Source organism: Ictidomys tridecemlineatus, chromosome 3, assembly GCF_052094955.1.
Source record: "Ictidomys tridecemlineatus isolate mIctTri1 chromosome 3, mIctTri1.hap1, whole genome shotgun sequence".
Classification (NCBI taxonomy): Eukaryota; Metazoa; Chordata; class Mammalia; order Rodentia; family Sciuridae; genus Ictidomys; species Ictidomys tridecemlineatus.
The window spans coordinates 18,645,262-18,661,939 of NC_135479.1; the positions used below are offsets into that span (position 1 = coordinate 18,645,262).

The window sequence follows — 16,678 nt, forward strand, 5'->3', positions numbered from 1 at the left end:
CCTCTCCTGCCAGGCCTAGGAGCACAAAAGCCTTCTGGAACAGGGCCCGCTTCAATCAACAGTCAACTGAACATGGAGTTTTCAAGGTGCTTGTTCACTTCTGCCTCTATAGGATCCACTGCTCTCTGGGAAAAGGAGATTAATACCTCCTCCCAGAGCAGTGCAGAGCCCAGGTCCATGGGAGGCCCCTGGCTGAGGCAGGGGAGGCTGGTGTCAACTGGGCTCTTTAACCTGCCCTTGCTTGTCCAGGAGTTGGGAGAGTTTTCCTCTCTGCCCTTCATCCCGGAAAGGAAAACAATGTTTGGTAACTTGAATAATTAATCCTTTTATGCCACACCCATGCCATTGTCAACTCCTGTCTGAAAGGTGGTATTGAGAAGCTCCAGCAATGAGGAGTTACTTGGCAAAGAAATAAAGTACTATTTGATTAGAACCCAAAGTATGAAATAAATTCCTGAGTCCATACTGATATAAATGAGGGAGAACAGACAAATTTCCTGTGCAGAAGAATTCAAAATAATATATGTAGCTCTTCTACCTTTAAAGAGGTGGAACAGAACTCCCCCCGCTGAAGTGTGTACTGTGCAGGGCGACTTCTAGCACAACAGGAAGGAGAAGGGAAAAGAGCCACTCAGCAGCGCAGAAGCCTGAACCTTACCCCAGCCAGGTGACCCAGGGCCACACAAACCCTGACAAGATGTTGAGGGAATGGCACCTTACCTCTTTCTTCCTCCCCAAAACCTATATAACCCCAGTCCAATCATGAGAAAAACACCAAACAAATCCTAACAGAGGGCATCCTACACTATGCCCAGCCAGTGCTTCTCAGAACCGTTGAAGTTGTCTAAACAAGGAAAGTCTGAGAAACTGCCACCAATAAGAGAAGCCTAAAGAGACAGTAAAATTAAATGTAATGTGGGATTCTGGATTGGACCCTGAAACTGTGGAAGGACATGAGGGGAAACTGAGTAAATCTGAAAAAAGTATGAAGTGAGTTAGTGATAATGTACTGATATCGGTTCATTCATTATGATAAATGTACCATATTAATGTCAGAGGTGAATAATAGGGGGAAACTGGATATAGAGTATACGGAAACTTGCTGAACTATTTTTATAGTAAATCTGTAAGTCTAAAATTTTCTAAAAGAAAAGGTGTTAAAACACACACACACACACACACACACACACACACACACAAAGAACCAGAGTTGCTTGGCTCTGCCTGAGGCTTCTTATTTCAGAACTAGGTACAAAAGCCCACATGGCTGCCCCTGCACCTGGGAATCTTGTCTTTGTCGTGGTACAGTCCTTCTTAGCACCTCAGCTTCCCTGGGACTGGGGAGTAAAGGGACAAGCAAACTAGGTCTAACATTCTCTCAAGTTCAGCTGAAATGAAAAGATGACACAACTTTCCTATTGGTGACCAAAGGAATGGAGGGCCAGAAGGCTTGAAAACAGGAAGGCTAAGAGCCAGTCCTTGGCTGAGGTCTGGGATGGCAATGCCAAGGACGTCTCAAAGCCGCAGCAGTGCAGAATCCGAGACGAGGGACTTTTCAGGTGCAGCGTCCAGGGTAGGAGCACCACAGAAGCCCAAGCTTTGGCAAGTTTCCAGTCATGTGGGCCTTCTTTCCCTTGGATGTGACCAGACATACCCAGAGCCTTGCCTGGGAGCTGAGAGGCTGCTTGCTTATGGTGGGTACCCTGCCTTGGGGCAGTCCCAACTCCTGGTCCCACAGAAGAAGTCCTCAGGGAGCTCACTCAGAAGTCCATCCAAGTCATCTGCAGGGGTAAGGAAGGCAGCCTCAGTGACAACATTAAGGTTCTGCTTGCCTGGGGTCTAAAGTACCTGCCCTTCAGGAGGGACAGGGCCTGGCCAGACGGAGAGGTAGCTCCCCCCAGTCAGTGGTGCCCATGCCAGTGGGCCTGAGACTGACCCGACTTCCATCTCCTTCCGCTCCCCAAGTACACGTGCACAGCAAAAGGCAGGACATAATGCCTGGGCTGTTCTGATAAGAAAGGGAGTCCCCCTGGGCTCAGTGGTTCCTCCCCTTTCATTGAGAGGCACAGCACCAAGCAGGAAGGCTTCTGAGGTCCCCTATGTAACTCTCTCATTGGATAGCAGAAGGAAGATGCAAAAGCCACTGGATATGTTCAAAATCACAAAGCTCATTCATTAATCTGGTATCTCTTCTAATGGTTGGAGAGAGCATCACACCCTTCCCCAAAATTCCTGAGTGGGAGTAGGGAATGAAAGTAACCATTCCTGCCAGGTAAAGTGGCACATACCTGTAATCTCAGTTACCTGGGAGGCTAAGTCAGGAGGATCATAAATTCAAGACCATAAATTCAGCAACTTAGTGAGACCCCACCTCAAAATAAAAAATAGAGATGGGGTTGTAACCTAGTGGTAAAGAGCCTTTGGGTTCAATTCCTTGTATCATACAATTAAAAAATTGTTACCGAACCACAGTTCTCAGATAATGTATGCTTAAGTCCAAGAATCTGGAAACAGAGCCAACCTTGTAATCCTCTCCTCACCACCACCCCCCCTTTTTTTTTTTTTTAAGATATTGGGGATTGAACCCAGAGGCTCTTTACCACTGAGTTACATTCTTTTTACTTTTGGAGACAAGTTCAAGTTCTTACTAAGTTGCTCAGGCTGTTCTCACTCTTGCAATCCTCCTGACTCAGCCTCCTGAGTAACTGGGATTCCAGGCATGCAGTAATCTTTTTTTTTTTTTTTGGTATCCGGGATTAAACTCAGGGCACTCAACCACTAAGCCACATCCCCAGCCCTATTTTATATTTTATTTAGAGACAGGGTCTCACTGAGTTGCTTAGTGCCTTGCCACTGCTGAGGAGACTTTGAACTTGCAATCCTCCTGCCTCAGCTTCCCAAGCTGCTGGGATTACAGGTGTGCACCTCCACGCCCAGCTTGCAGTAATCTTTATTGACCTTCTTTTTGTTAATAAGAGCAGCTAATAACTTACTGAGTACTTTCTCTGTGTATCAGTAACCTTTCATAGGGCATCTCATGGTGGTTCTGTGATAAACCCCACTTCACCTGAGAGAACAGGATATAAAGAGGTAAAACAAGTTTCCCAAGGTAAGCATACTCTGCTTCCAAGTGATACCAGAACCACTATTGGCAATCCTTCCTGAGTAGGATCAGGAAGCCCTAGGAGTTAAGTCAGACTGTTCGTATACTACACCAAGAACCTAGTTCCAAGTCTAGCAAGAGCACTCAATGCACACTGCTGCTGTGTATTAAAGGAAGTAGTTAGTTTGGGAAGTATTCAAAATTTAATTAAGGTGATTAGCACTGTACTTAGTGATTGCTAATGCAGAGCGATTCCTTATTTATTTTGGTACTAGGGATTGAACTCAGGGATGCTTTACCACTGAGCTTCATCCCCAGTCCTTTTTCTTTTTTGAGACAAGGTCTTCCAAAGTGCTAAGGGTCTCACTAAGTTGCTGAGGCTAGATTTGAACCTGTGATCCTCCTCTCTCTCAGCCTCATGAGTCACTGAGATAACAGGCATATGCCATCACACCTGGCAAACAACATTCTTATGATGATTGTGCTTATGATCAAGCTTTCTTATAAAGAGAGAGCAAAAGATTCCAGACAATGCAAGAGCCCAGCATAGGGAGATATTCTTTCACAGAATATAAATAAATGGGTTTTAGTCCATCCATTGGCATACTGTGAATTGTTAATGTGAGACAACTACCCATAATCCCATGAACTTTGGGCTCAGACAGGACTGAATTTCTGGAATCAAAAAGCTAAGGAAGCACCAGGCTCGGTGGCACACGCCTGTAATCTCAGCAGCAGGGAAGGCTGAGGCAGGAGAATTGCAAGTTTAAAGCCAGCCTCAGCAAAAAGCAAGGTGCTAAACAACTCAGGGAGACCCTGTCTCTAAATAAAATACAAAATAGGGCTAGGGATGTGGCTCAGTGGTCAAGTGCCCCTGAGTTCAATTCCCAATACCTAAAAAAAAAAAAAGCCTAAGGAAGCAACTCGGGACTCTGTTTCACTGGATGATGTAGCCTCCTGGGGCCTGCCCACAACAGGTCTGCATCTGGGCCTCTCGGGTTTGTATCCTGGGCCCCCACGTAAGTACATGGAGATGTGGTTTCTCAGCACCCTTTAGTGGGCCTTTGAGCTTAGTCAGAATGGGGAAATCTGCCTCTATGGTCTGGTCATCAGCCCACAGAGGAATCAAAATGTGGCACAAAGATAGTGTCTGTCTATCTGGACAGAAGATGGTAGTGTATCCTGAGGTGAAAAGCACAGGGCCTGGAGGCAGGGGAGACATGTGGATCACACTTTACATGGCCCCATCACACTGTCAACTAGTTTGTGGACTGTAGCCTTGACAAACGAGATACCATATTTGATTTCTATAAAATTATGCAAGGTCCAGAGACTCATAGGAGAAGGAACAAAATGTAACCAGGAGGATTTTGGCCCAGTTATGCTAGAGCAAAGGATTTTCCTGATCCTGACGAGCTGACTCTCTTACCTGTTTCTGGAAGTTCTTCCTCAGGGGACACCCCTGCCACTGGATTCTGTTCTGTTCTGAGATCTTCCCTGGGCTTTGTGGCCACATCATGCTGGAGGTCATCATGGAAGCTTCCTGGATCCTGGGGACAGAGGAGCTCGTCACCAATACCCATGACCCTGAAATCCCTCCAGATGGTACCACCTCTACCCAGATGACCTTAAAGGGCCTGGTGGGGGCTTAGGAAAGAAACATAATGGAGGAATATGGTAGAGGCTGGGGTCACCCATGCCCAGGCTAGGGGAGGGAGTTAAAAAACCAAACATCCAAACCAGCAGACAATTAAAACAAAACAAACCATTAGGGGTGAGTTTCTTTTCTAATTTTGTTGATATCTAGTGTTCTAGGGAATCTATATAAGTGGAGCAGTGAGTAAAGAGGCCATTCGGAAATATGTTGAAGAGTTAGCCTGAGATTAAATATGAGCTGTTAATAATCTCCAAACTAGCTAGTATATGGACAGGTAATTAAAACTGGCACTTAAATTGTTAACTATGGTTAGCCCTAGGGGATGAAAAGTGGAAGAAGATGAGTTTCATTCTTTGCTTTTCTATGCCATAACAATGAGTATGGATGATTAGAAATTTAAAAGAAAAATAAGGATTATTTTTAGAAGTAGGGTGATTTTAAGAGAATGTGAGGGACTTGTGGCTCAGCAGTAGAGTGCTCGCCTAGCATGTGCGAGGCGCTGGGTTTGATCTTCAGCACCACATAAAAATAAATAAAGGTATTGTGTCCATCTTCAACTAAAAATAAAAGAATGTGGAGGTGTTAAGGGGAAAAAATAAAGGAACTATAAGTAGAAAAATTAGAGCTAATGGCTTAAGTGGACTAGATGTTATCAAGTCTAACACTCTTGTACTGTAGATGAAGCAATGGCAGGGTAGGAGAAAGGACTTGCCCAAGGTCACAGCGGAAACTATCAGCAGAACTGGGACAAGACTCAAGCCTCCCGCCCTATTGGGCCAGGATCCCAAGAAGGGTGCAGACAACTAAACAAGCCTAGCTCTGCACTCTCACCTTGGAGTGGAGCTGCCTAGAAAGCCATCACCTCAGAGACAGTGAAGCTACCTCGGTTCCTAGAGGAGCGCTCCCAGTGCTTTGGGTAGTTTCTGCCTGACTCAGCAAAGGCAAAGGCCGGAGGGAAGGCAGAGCAAGAGCTAGTCACCTGAAGGTCCACTGTGGCTTGCTGTTCTTTGTAGATACCCGCCCCACAGCAGATCTGACCCTTAGTCATTTTCTGTCACCACCTCTGGTGAGCCCTCACCTTGGTTAGTTCTGAAATGACTGCTATCCTCTCAGATGTTCAAGCCTGCCATCAGACACTCAGGGATCACCAAGAAGCCAACTGTGCCTCTAGGTACTATTACTAACCTGTCCAGCAGGTGGCTAGACCAGGAACAGGAGGAGATAGTTCTGTCCCCAAATGTATCTTTTTGCCTCAGGGCAAGTGTCCCCTTCACAACTCCGCTTCTCAGGGGGGAGGAGAAAAGAACCGAGAAGATCCAGGCAGAAGGAACCCTCTGTGAGTTCATCCATCCTGCTCCTCTTACCTTGGAGAAAGGCTGAGATGGCTTGAGGTTCCCGTCCCCAGAATCTGGGCTGTATATATGGACCAGGTTGTTGGGTGTCACGTTGAGATAGTGATTTCGGAGTGAAGGAGAAAACACTCCAATCTGGAATTGAGGAAGAGGAAGGTCGGTGACCTGATGGAGAACTGGGTGCTGCCAGATGGCCACCTGGTACTCGCCTGCTGCCTGTTAAGGGTTCTCTGCATCAGCATCACACAAATCACTCCTGTCCCGGCCTTGGTACCAAGTAGAACCCTTACCACACCTTTCCCCTCAACCCTCCATATCCATCCATCTCCAAGGAACAGGAGCAGCTCAAGGGCCTCAGGCCTGCCCTCAACTTTAGCAAGCCAGGGCCTACCAATAGTCCAGTCCCTCCTTGCTTGGGCATAAGGAGGGAAGGCAGCCAGCCAGGAAAGAACACAGGAAACCTGAGGGTTCTCTCCAGGGTAGGAGGGGTGGAGGGCTGGCCGCCACTTAGAGCTCCCATACCTGCTTCAGCAACAGCACTGAGCCAGGCTTCAGTTCATTCTGGCGTGTCTCCAGCAGTACCCTGTGCACAGTCCCTTGCATTTCTCCTGCAAATACCATATGGCCCATCAGTCTCAGGATCAAGGGCAATACAGCAACTGGTTTGAGTCCTGGCTGGCAAGTGGGGTTCTCATTGCCTCAATGTTTCTGCCTGCAAATGGAGGGAGTGATTTCTCCTCCTCTCTTGACCTCAACCGAGGCTACAACAAGACATTCCCAGAACCTAACTCCTTACCTGTAGGGTCCTTGAAAACCACACTGGCGTCCATTGTACTCCGAGTCAGGGATTTGATCATCACTGCCATGTTGGGGACCTTGTTCCTGGGGAGCTGCTTCAAGGCTGCCTACTTACAGAGAGAGGCATTCACAGAGCTGATCAGGGCTCACCTGCACCTTCCCAAGTCCCCAAGTGTGCTGGAGGTAACCAGGGACTGGTGATGCTCTTCTGTCATGGAGGGCAAAGGGGGCAATTGGAAGGGCATATCTTATCTTCTCTGGCAGGCCTGAAGCTGGCAGCCCTTCATGTCTCTCCCCTGCCTCCTTTCTTTTGTGTACATGTATTTATATAGCACTCCATCATGGTGGACATGGGAAAGGATATAGCATATACATGTACTAACATGTATCTCCACGTGGCCCTTGATGGCTGGGGAGCTCTGAGGGTAGCATTGTGCTTAACTCCATCCAGTGCCTAGAAGTACAGAGGCATACTCAGAGCCTGCTCTCCTTGTGCCCAGTACTGTGGATGATAGGGAATAGGCAGGCCAGCGAAGGTACAACCAAAGGAAATTCACTCATGCTGCTCCTCAGGGATAGGCCTGGGGTAACAGGAAGCAGATAACCCCCTCTTACGGTGGACTAGGGCAATAGATTGTTGAAAGGGAGAAAAATGGTCTTCTCATTGGGTCTCAGTGCTCAGAGTCCTTACCTTCCGCAGTACCATGATGATGCTATAGGTACAAAGGAAGCAGGTTGGGTCTCTCTCATCCAGGCCCAGAGAAGATTTCATGGTCAGCCAGGGCCCTCGCTCAAAATCCTCCTCCACTGATGACTGGGAACTAACAACAACCTGGTATAGAGTAGAGTAGGAGCCTGCGTTAATAGGTTTCTCTTCCTACAGACGCTTGACTGAGACAGGATGAATGGTGGGAGACAAAGGGTAAGTCTCTAGGAAAGACCGTAGCATGGTAGAAACAGTCTCCCAATTATCTCCAAGGTCAGAAAATATTATGTGAAATCTTGCTGCATATCACATTTTTCACTAAGCAGCTACAACAAAGGTGTTTTGTTTTTTTTTTTAAAATCAGATCTTGACTTTAATTACATTGAAGCAATAGATTAACCATGCTTGTCTCTTGTGGTACTAATTTGGGGTAGAGATCCCCCACATATGTATATAGGATTCCAGGAGTGTCTTTGCCATTTTGAATTCTGTAATCTTATTTTGTCTCTGGCTTTAACTATTAGCCTTATTATATTAATAACTGATTTTAATTCAGATGACTATTGCCTGGTTTGGATCTGAAATGGACTGGCAAATCTGGGGAACTGCAGCAAAGAGAAGAAATACTTCAGAGAATTAAAAGCAAAAGTGGGCCCAGGGGTAGAGTAGGCCAACAAGAACTCCAGAGAGGAGAAAAGCTGGTCTCACACATCAAGAGAGACCCCCTTGGAGGCAAGATGAAGGCAGATTCTCCCCTGCACAGTTCCCAGAAACCTCAGAGAAAAGGTTCCCAAAGCACAGTCTCATAATATGTATTACACTCTCCTTCCCTGAGGGAAGATGGAGCTAGCTGGGCCTTTATTTCTTAGATAGGAAAGAAGGCCAGACCCAAGGCATTGGTTAATGGCTGGCTGGCATCAGGACAGGCCTTATTTTATGCCAGTAAAATCACCACCTCCCCCAGCTGCCTTCTCAGCAGCACTTTAATTCCCAACTCCCCCAATATGCAGGGACACTCCCCACTCTCAAATGATGCCCAGGAAGTTAACATTTACATGGAATAAGTTACCTCTGTCCGGAATTTAGCCAGAGCACCATGAGCTGGAGTCTGGGGTGTGGAAACCATGATTTCCTCCAGATTCTTCCCACTATGCTAAGAGGAGAGAGAGAAGAGAAGGTGAGAGCAAGCTCAGCAGCTGTTATTTACAAGTACAGCGTCTTGTCTGGATTACATAATGAGTTCAGGAAACTATCAGGGACAATTAACACATATTACATCTCCTAACGCAGTCTCAAGAGCCTTACTAGCAGCTCAAAAAAGACACTTTGGGGATCGTTTTGGGAATGTGAGGAAGCTGGAGCTGGCTCAGGAGCAAAACCCAGGGCTGCCTGAAGGGGGCAGTGACCCACATAGAGGGGCCAGTGAGGAGTTAAGGGACAATTTTCCCCAGGTCCCTTCTCAGGAACCTAACCCTTTCCTCTAGGGAGATCCAGCCCAGAAGGAAAACGGACAGCCTCCCTGGATTTCTCTTGAAGTGCTGTGGAAGAGAAAGTTACAAGCAGAAACTGTTTCAAAACACCCAAGGAAAGGAGCTGGGTACAGTGGCACAGGCCTGTAATCCCAGTGACTCAGGTAGGAGGATCGAGAGTTCAAAGCCAGCCTCAGCTACTTAGTGAGACCCTAAAGCAATTCAGTGAGACCCTATCTACTGCTTAAATCCAAACTTTCAGCAGAGGTGTCTTCCCTTCAGCCCTGACTTCCTCATATTGACCCCATGCAACAGCCACGGTTACCTGTTATGTGGATCTCTGAGAGCACTTGCTTTTGGGCATCTGTGCTTTGCACTGGCTCCTCCCTCTTCCCTCCTTCTGTCTTCCCGCACTGGACTGTCCTCAGCACAGCCCCTCCCCCATACCTCTTTACCTCCTTCTCATCAACCCAAAGCCATCCATCAAGCCCAAGGTAAGCTGTGTCTCCCCAGCAGCCAGGGAATGACTCTTACACTGGGCTCTTTGTGCCTAATCATTTGTACACTGTAAGCTCCTTAGGACAGAAATTGTTCCCCTTTATTTTTTTTTTAAACATTTATTTTTTAGTTGTACACAATACCTTTATTTATTTATTTTTTATGTGGTACTGGGGATTGAACCCAGGGTCTTCCACGAGCTAGGCAAGTGCTGTAGCACTGAGCCACAACCCAGCCCCCTCTTTAATCTTTGTATTTTCAGTTCAAAGCAAATTACCCAATATCTACTCCTCATCAAATATGAGCAAATGAACCCCCCTGCCCTGGTAGTAGGAAAACAAACATGAAAACCAGGAAATTCCCAGAGCCTTATGCACACCTCTTCCCTGGGTGAATTTTCTAGCATTTTTCCTTCCCACTTCTTTTTCTGCCTGGAACCTGGGCCTCACAACTGCTAGGCAAGCGCTCTGCCACTGAGCTACAACAGGCCCCTTCCCACTTTTTTTGACTTCTTCCACAATTTTGCAAATGCTGCCTATCTTCACCTCCTTCCTCTTCAGGAGAAAGATGTTCTAGGGTTGGATAGGGGACAGTGCTGGACTATTGCTTTTCTCCCTTATCTCTGCTCTTAGAGAACCAGGTCACTCACCTGGTGAGGTAGGAGTCCTGCTGGGCCAGGGAAGCGGCGCATTTTGGCTCGGGTGGAGGGGCAAGTAGGCTTCTGGGGAGTCCGGTTGGCAGCAGTGACCAGCTGCACCAGGTGGTTGGTGACTATGGGGGTCTGCAGAGCTACCTGGGGAACCTTTTGGGAGGAATGGGGACCTTTTGGGTTGCTGACAGGAGACTCAATAGAAGACACTGGGGCTCGGGATTGCAAGGGATCCCAAAGAGAGACCACAGAGCTGGTCTTCGAGGGAGTAGACCTGGAGTTGGGAGTTCGAGGTCTAGGAAAATGAGGTTTGCCACTTAACCAGGCACCAGGAGACTGAAATGGCTGACCAGGCAAACGATTTTGAGGGCTGCTCTGAAGAGATCTTCCAGCAACTTGGAGAGGCCGGGGTATGGGAACAGGGGGGGTTTGGGGACAGATTTCCCAGTGGGGTTGCTGAGTAGGAACTGCTAAAGCAGTTGGCATAGGAAGGTTGCCTGCAGCACCAGGTTTCATGCAGGGCCGTGGAGTCCTACAGTGGGAAACAGGCTCTAGAGACTCATCCAGGGCTGACATGACACCTGTTTTGTGGGTGGCAGACATGGGCCCCTGCTGGCAAGATCCACTCAGATCAGCTACCCGGGCCTTTTTAGCCAAGATTGTGTCCTCCTGGTGCTGGGCAGGCGAGATTTGTGTGGCCTCACTGCTAACACCAAGTTCCAGCTCCATGCCAGCTGCCTCCAGCTCCATGCTTGCCAGGACTTTATCAAATTCGTCTTGTTCAGGCCCCTCAAAACCACCCAATCCCTGCTGTTGGCTCTCAAAGGTGAGGAGGGGGCGGGAGGCTGAGGACTGGGGTCTTGCTGACTCTTGGAGCACTTCTGGCAGCGTCATTCTTTTCTGATTGCCAGTCCAGCTGCTGGAAGCTGAGGCAGGGCTTATGGGGACAGTTTCTGTAGAAGGTGGATCTCTGATGGCTCTGGGCATGCTGGAGGTTGGGAGGCAGAGTCCCAGGGTTGGCAATCTCAAAGCCTCTGAAGAAGCAGTGGGATGTAATGGTAGTCTCGTTGAGGACTGCCCCTGCACAGTCTCCTGTGGCTTGGAAGAAACAGGTCGTAGGCACCCAGCATTCACAGGTAGTGAGCCAGCAAATTGGTTCTCTGCATCCTCCACAGCAGATAAGAAATCCTACAAAGAAGCAGAGACAGTAGATCTTTGCATCTGGAAATTTTTACTTTTATTAATGTTTTGGAAAATTTTTTTAAAAAGCTCACTTTTACTGTGCAGGCATGTAGTACATATGTGTGTGTGCTTGCAAGTGGGAAAACAAGGTGTAAAAGACAACAGGGATGTCTCTCACCAATTGCTTATAACCTTGCCCATGAGCCTACCACCAGGCTTCTATCAGAAACATTCTAAGGCTAAGTCTGCAAGTAGTTTCTGTCTTTCTTCAATCTCTAGATTAGGTGCAGAAAAGCAGAAACAAATGTCCCAGAGAACTAAGGAGTCAAAGGATTCATCCAAGGACATGCACCTTTCTCAAGAAATCTAGCTTTCTGGTGTCCAATCAATGCAATAGGGAGCTATCCACACACACACACACACACACACCACATCAGTCTTCAGTAAGCCAGAGAACCCCTGGATCCAGCAAAATAGGTGGAAGTTAAATATAGCTTTTCAGGCAAGTTAAATTAAGTATGGATTCCAGTTGGGAAGCAAGGTGAGATTGACACCTTCAAGAGCAACAGACCTGTTCTGAGGGTGTTTTTGAGTCAGAACTGCTGATTTAACTGACAGAAAGGTCCCCTCCACCTACACCCCTGCTGCCACACTGTATTGTCTGGGCTAAAGAAAGGTAAAAAACCTTTTTTTTTTTTTTTTACCTGTTTTGTATATTATCAAGAGTCCCATACTCTAGCAGGAATACTTTAGGATTTAGCAATAATAATAATATTGATTAGAATTATAGAAGTAATAAAACCCCAATGACCTGGATATTGATGGATTCCTTTTTTCCCAAAGAGCTCACTCTCAAATATGTTATGTGTCTTAGGAAGAGGGAAAGGGACTGGTCTGCCATTTTCAAGGAACAGAAACTTGAACAGTCCCTTAATTCCATTACCTGTTAAGACCCAAGAGGGTCACTTTAAGAGTCACCTTTTCAGCCTGTAATCACACATCTCCAAAGCTGAAAGACAAGGACTCATCTCCTTGACAAAGCTGGTAATTTTTAATTATTTGTAAAAACAAAAATTAAGTTCCAGGGCTGGGGATATAGCTCAGTTGGTAGAGTGCTTGCCTCACATGCACAAGGCCCTGGGTTCAATCCCCAGCATCATACACACACACACACACACACACACACACGCAAAAAAAAAATTAAGTCCCCCATGTAATAACAAAAACTAATATTTTCAACCTCACTGGTTCTAGGTACCATGTATGTATTTTACTACAATTTTCCCAGATGGACACAGTGGTGCAGAATTTACCACCATACCAGGGACAAGTTAGACATCTGAACATAATGGAATTTGGGGGCAAAGCACTGGGAGACAAAAAGTAGTTTTTATTGGTGTTAAGGGTGTGCATCAGCAGTAGAGGCATGCTGAGTAGGCACAAGGCTCTGGGTTTGATTCTAAACACCCCCCACAAAAAAAGGTAATTATTGAATGGCTTGTCTTTGGTAAAATAGAAAAATTCTATTCTGTAAATGTATTTTAGTAGGTTCCATGTCCATTAGATTGGTATCAAAAGGCTGAGTCCTCATCCTGGCTATCTGTGCTATATTGTCAGGCAGGCAAGTTAAACTTACCTCTTTGGGCTTTATTCATTTAAATACTCCTCTTTCTAAAAAGGATCAGAGGTGGTAATTTCCAGCCTCCTGGATGAGGTTATATCCATTGGTTCTAAATGTGAAGAGAGCTACAGAGACCATTAGTTCAGAGGTCTCTGGCTATACTTCAGAAACACCCCTGCCAGCACCAGAAATTCTGACTTAATTGGCATGTGGTAGGGCCTAGATAAAGGTGATTTTAATACCCTGGATTTAGATCTAGTCGAATTCCTCACCTTCAGGAGAATGAGTGGGAAGGGAATAAGATCTGAGGCAGAAGAATGCCCCTTATATTGTAGAACAGAAAGCGGAAGCAATTTGCCCTGGTTTACATGGCCAGCTGGTGATCACAAACCAAAAGCCATCCAGTAACTGTACTGTCTCCTACACTATTTATTCATGCTCTCCAAAAACCTTCTTCCCACCTCCAGTATGCTATCATGAAAGTGATTTAAATCATCTACAGAACAGAGCTTCTGAGAAAAGGCCCTAATAACTTAGAGATAGGACAATTAAGCAACTGATCTCTGTTTTTTTTGTTTGTTGCTAAGACAGTTAAGTAGGTTGTTTTCATTTCTTATCATTTCAATATCTCTCATAGACAAAAAAGATATACATATCAATGGAAAGGAGGCTGCAGCAGGCTGCTCCAAAATGTTCTGGACCTGGATGTTTATATCCTTTGCCATCTCTGATTACCAACACTTCCTTACCTCATCTTCAAACTCCTCTTCCACAGTAAACAGCTTCCGCAAACTGCATGCCTGAAAGGAAAACAAAGCAATTGAGGCTGGAGGAGAAATGCCATTTGCAAGTACATTCTGTCTTCATTGCTTCTTCGCAACTCTGACAAGACCATCAGGTGTACTGTTTTTTTTTTTTTTTTTTTTTTTTGCTAGTGCTGGGGGAGGAATAAGGGATGAGGAGAGAAAAAATGGGATTCAGTTGAAGATTTAAATGACTTAAAAATCTTTTCTTGTAATAGAATCCACTTAGATCCATGTGTGTTAGTCCTTGAAAGAGGGGCAAAGAGAAGGCTGCCAAGGGGAGCGAAAGCAGTTCTTCAGAATCAGCCCTGTGCTGTGATGGGGGTGCAGCTCAGTGGGAGAGTGCTTGTCTGGTATGCCTGAGGCCCTGGGTTCATCCCTAGTACAACACTGTGGGAAGTGAGGATCAGGACTGTGTACACAGACCTGAGGATTTTGCAACAACCCCAAAGTCTGTCAAACATAAGAATCTACCATAAATCCAAATATGCTGGGCATAATGGTCTGGTGTCGGAGACTCAAGCCAAGAATTTTCTTCCACCTAATCCAGAGCCCAAAAGCTAGGCTCCCAGAAGTGTGGGGTGCCCTCGTCCATGGTTCCTACTTTCTAGCCAGCAGGGATGCTGTGGCTAGCTCCAGATGAGTGTCAAGCCAGGGGTGGTGCCAGATCCCAGATGCCAGAGAGCTATGCTGATCTCGCCTTCCCTGGGATCAAAGGTCAGAGTGCAGGGAGGGCGAAAGCAGAGAGGGGAGGGATGGATCCAAGAGATAGGCGTTTGAGAGCACTGGGAAGGATGAACAATTCTCCAAAAAGAGAAGGAAGGCAACAGGAGGGAAACAAGACCAGCGTGGAGCAGGGGAATGTGCTTTCCCAGGGATTCCAGCGCGTCCGGCCAAACCCAAACTAGAACCCTGAGTCCCACCCAGACCCAGGCCCTGCATCCCCTGCGGCTGAGGACCTGGAACCACCAGGTTCCGGGAGCTGGGACCGCAGCTGGAGGACCCCTAGCGTGGGCGCGGCATTACCATGGCTCCAGCGGGTGGGCTCCGGAGGGTGGATCGGCCTAGCCCACCCAGACTCGGTGGGGGGGGGGTCGCCTCGGCCTCAACCCAGATGGAAGTGGAGGACGCTGGGCGATGATACTGGAGTACAGGAATAGAGGGAAGCGTCTTTCCAACTACCGAGCAGGCTGAGGAAGGGTCTCAAGGAGGCTGGGGGCCGAGGCTCCCGGACGCATTCAAAGCCGCCGCCACACCAGCGTCTCCGCCCTCTTAAAGGGACGGGTCTGTTTCTATCCCGCCGACATAAAGGCCTTCACCCTCTCGCCCTTCCGCCTCAGCCTTAAAGGGGAAATGAATGAGCTCTCGGTCGCCCCCCTGCGGCTCCTCGGACCTAGTAGGCTGGTTCAACTAGTTTAGGGGAGACCAAGCAAGATTGAAGAATTTTGGGTCCTTGAAGCCCAGTCCTGCTCCCGCACCTCTGTGTTTAAGCACACTAGGAACTGGGTATGGAAGCGTGACTTCCTCACCAGTACCCACCCGGTCGGTTCGTGTCTTTGTGCATCTGTCCATCCGTCGATGCATGCCACACATGTTATCCAGCCGATGCTCTTGATCTGGTTCTTTTTATTCTTCATGTTTCAGATTAGATTCAGATCTTCCCTGTCATCTTCTCTCTCAAGTAACATCCCTTTCCCCATCACAACACTTTATTTACTTCTCAGCACTTTTCATGATTTATGTTTGTTATGGTTAATATCTTTATTCATATCTTCCTAACTAGAATAAATAGGCTTCCTGAGGGTGGGGACCGACCTTGTTTACCTTATCCAGCTTTGTATCCCCAAACACCCAGCTTGGTGCTCAATAGTTATTGAATGAATGACATGACTACTGTGCAATGGGACAGTGCTGACACTGGGGATAGAGAAATCAAGTTCATAACTAGACAGGGAGACAAAGGCCAACTCTCTTTGGTTATTGACCCTCGGTCCTACCTCATTTTCCTTTCTTGCTTATCACTACAGCAGCAGCTTGTGCCACATAGTTTTGAAGACAACAAGCAGGAGGAAGGTAGGCAACTCCAATGATCTGATTGGAGCCATCCTGGAATCTTCCCCAGGGTGGCCTGGTCTGACCTTACATCAGGATGGCCTGTGGCTTCCATCAGAGCTGTGAGTGGTCCAGTTTACCTGTCTTACATAGGACAACAGGAAAGGAAACCTCAACTGCCAACTCTCCTCTAAGTTAGGGATTCTCTTAAGGCCATTCTGCTTCCCTTGAGGTTTCTAAGCCAGGAGACAAAACCCCAACCCTCCCAGGCTTCTTCTTTTCACAGGAATACCAAGAACAGCTCATCCTGCCCAGCTGTGGATCATCCTAGAGATCCAGTTACAAGGTTCTCGGAGATCTGGGCTGTCTCCTTTAGAGGGATCACAGAGCACAAAAGATCAAGAAGAATAACAAAAACTTCTGTATGTACCATAATTTATAGCTTACAATTTAACATTTGTTCGTTTTGTCTTCATAAAGATTATATGAAGGGCAAAGGACAGGTATTTACAGATTGGGAAAATGAGGACCAGAGGGGAAAAGGGCTTCATCAAGGTCAGGCAATGACTTAATTACTTTTTTTTTTTTTGATGACTTAATTACTTAATAGTGGATCATCTGCTTAGAAATCTTTCCTTTCTTTTTGGTACCATGGATTGAACCCAGGTGTGATTAACCACTGAGACACATTCCTAGCCCCTTTTTGTTTTATTTTTGAGACAGAGTCTTGCTGAGTTACTTAGTTGCTGAAGCTGGCTTTGAACTTGCAATCCTCCTGCCTCAGCCTC

At 46.8% G+C, this 16,678-nt stretch overlaps 1 protein-coding gene across 1 annotated transcript; it reads right to left on the bottom strand.

The window, feature by feature from the left end:
• Positions 1 to 309: 309 nt before the first annotated feature.
• On the bottom strand, positions 310 to 15,133 carry Hrob (homologous recombination factor with OB-fold). The gene is made up of 10 exons (XM_040268718.2): positions 14,865 to 15,133; positions 13,785 to 13,835; positions 10,233 to 11,420; positions 8,686 to 8,769; positions 7,602 to 7,742; positions 6,909 to 7,017; positions 6,635 to 6,720; positions 6,125 to 6,247; positions 4,533 to 4,653; positions 310 to 1,781 (listed from the first exon to the last, which is right to left on the bottom strand). The coding sequence occupies exons 1-10, from the start codon at positions 14,865 to 14,867 to the stop codon at positions 1,690 to 1,692; spliced, it is 1,998 nt and encodes a 665-aa protein (XP_040124652.2). The 5' UTR covers positions 14,868 to 15,133; the 3' UTR covers positions 310 to 1,689.
• Positions 15,134 to 16,678: the final 1,545 nt, after the last annotated feature.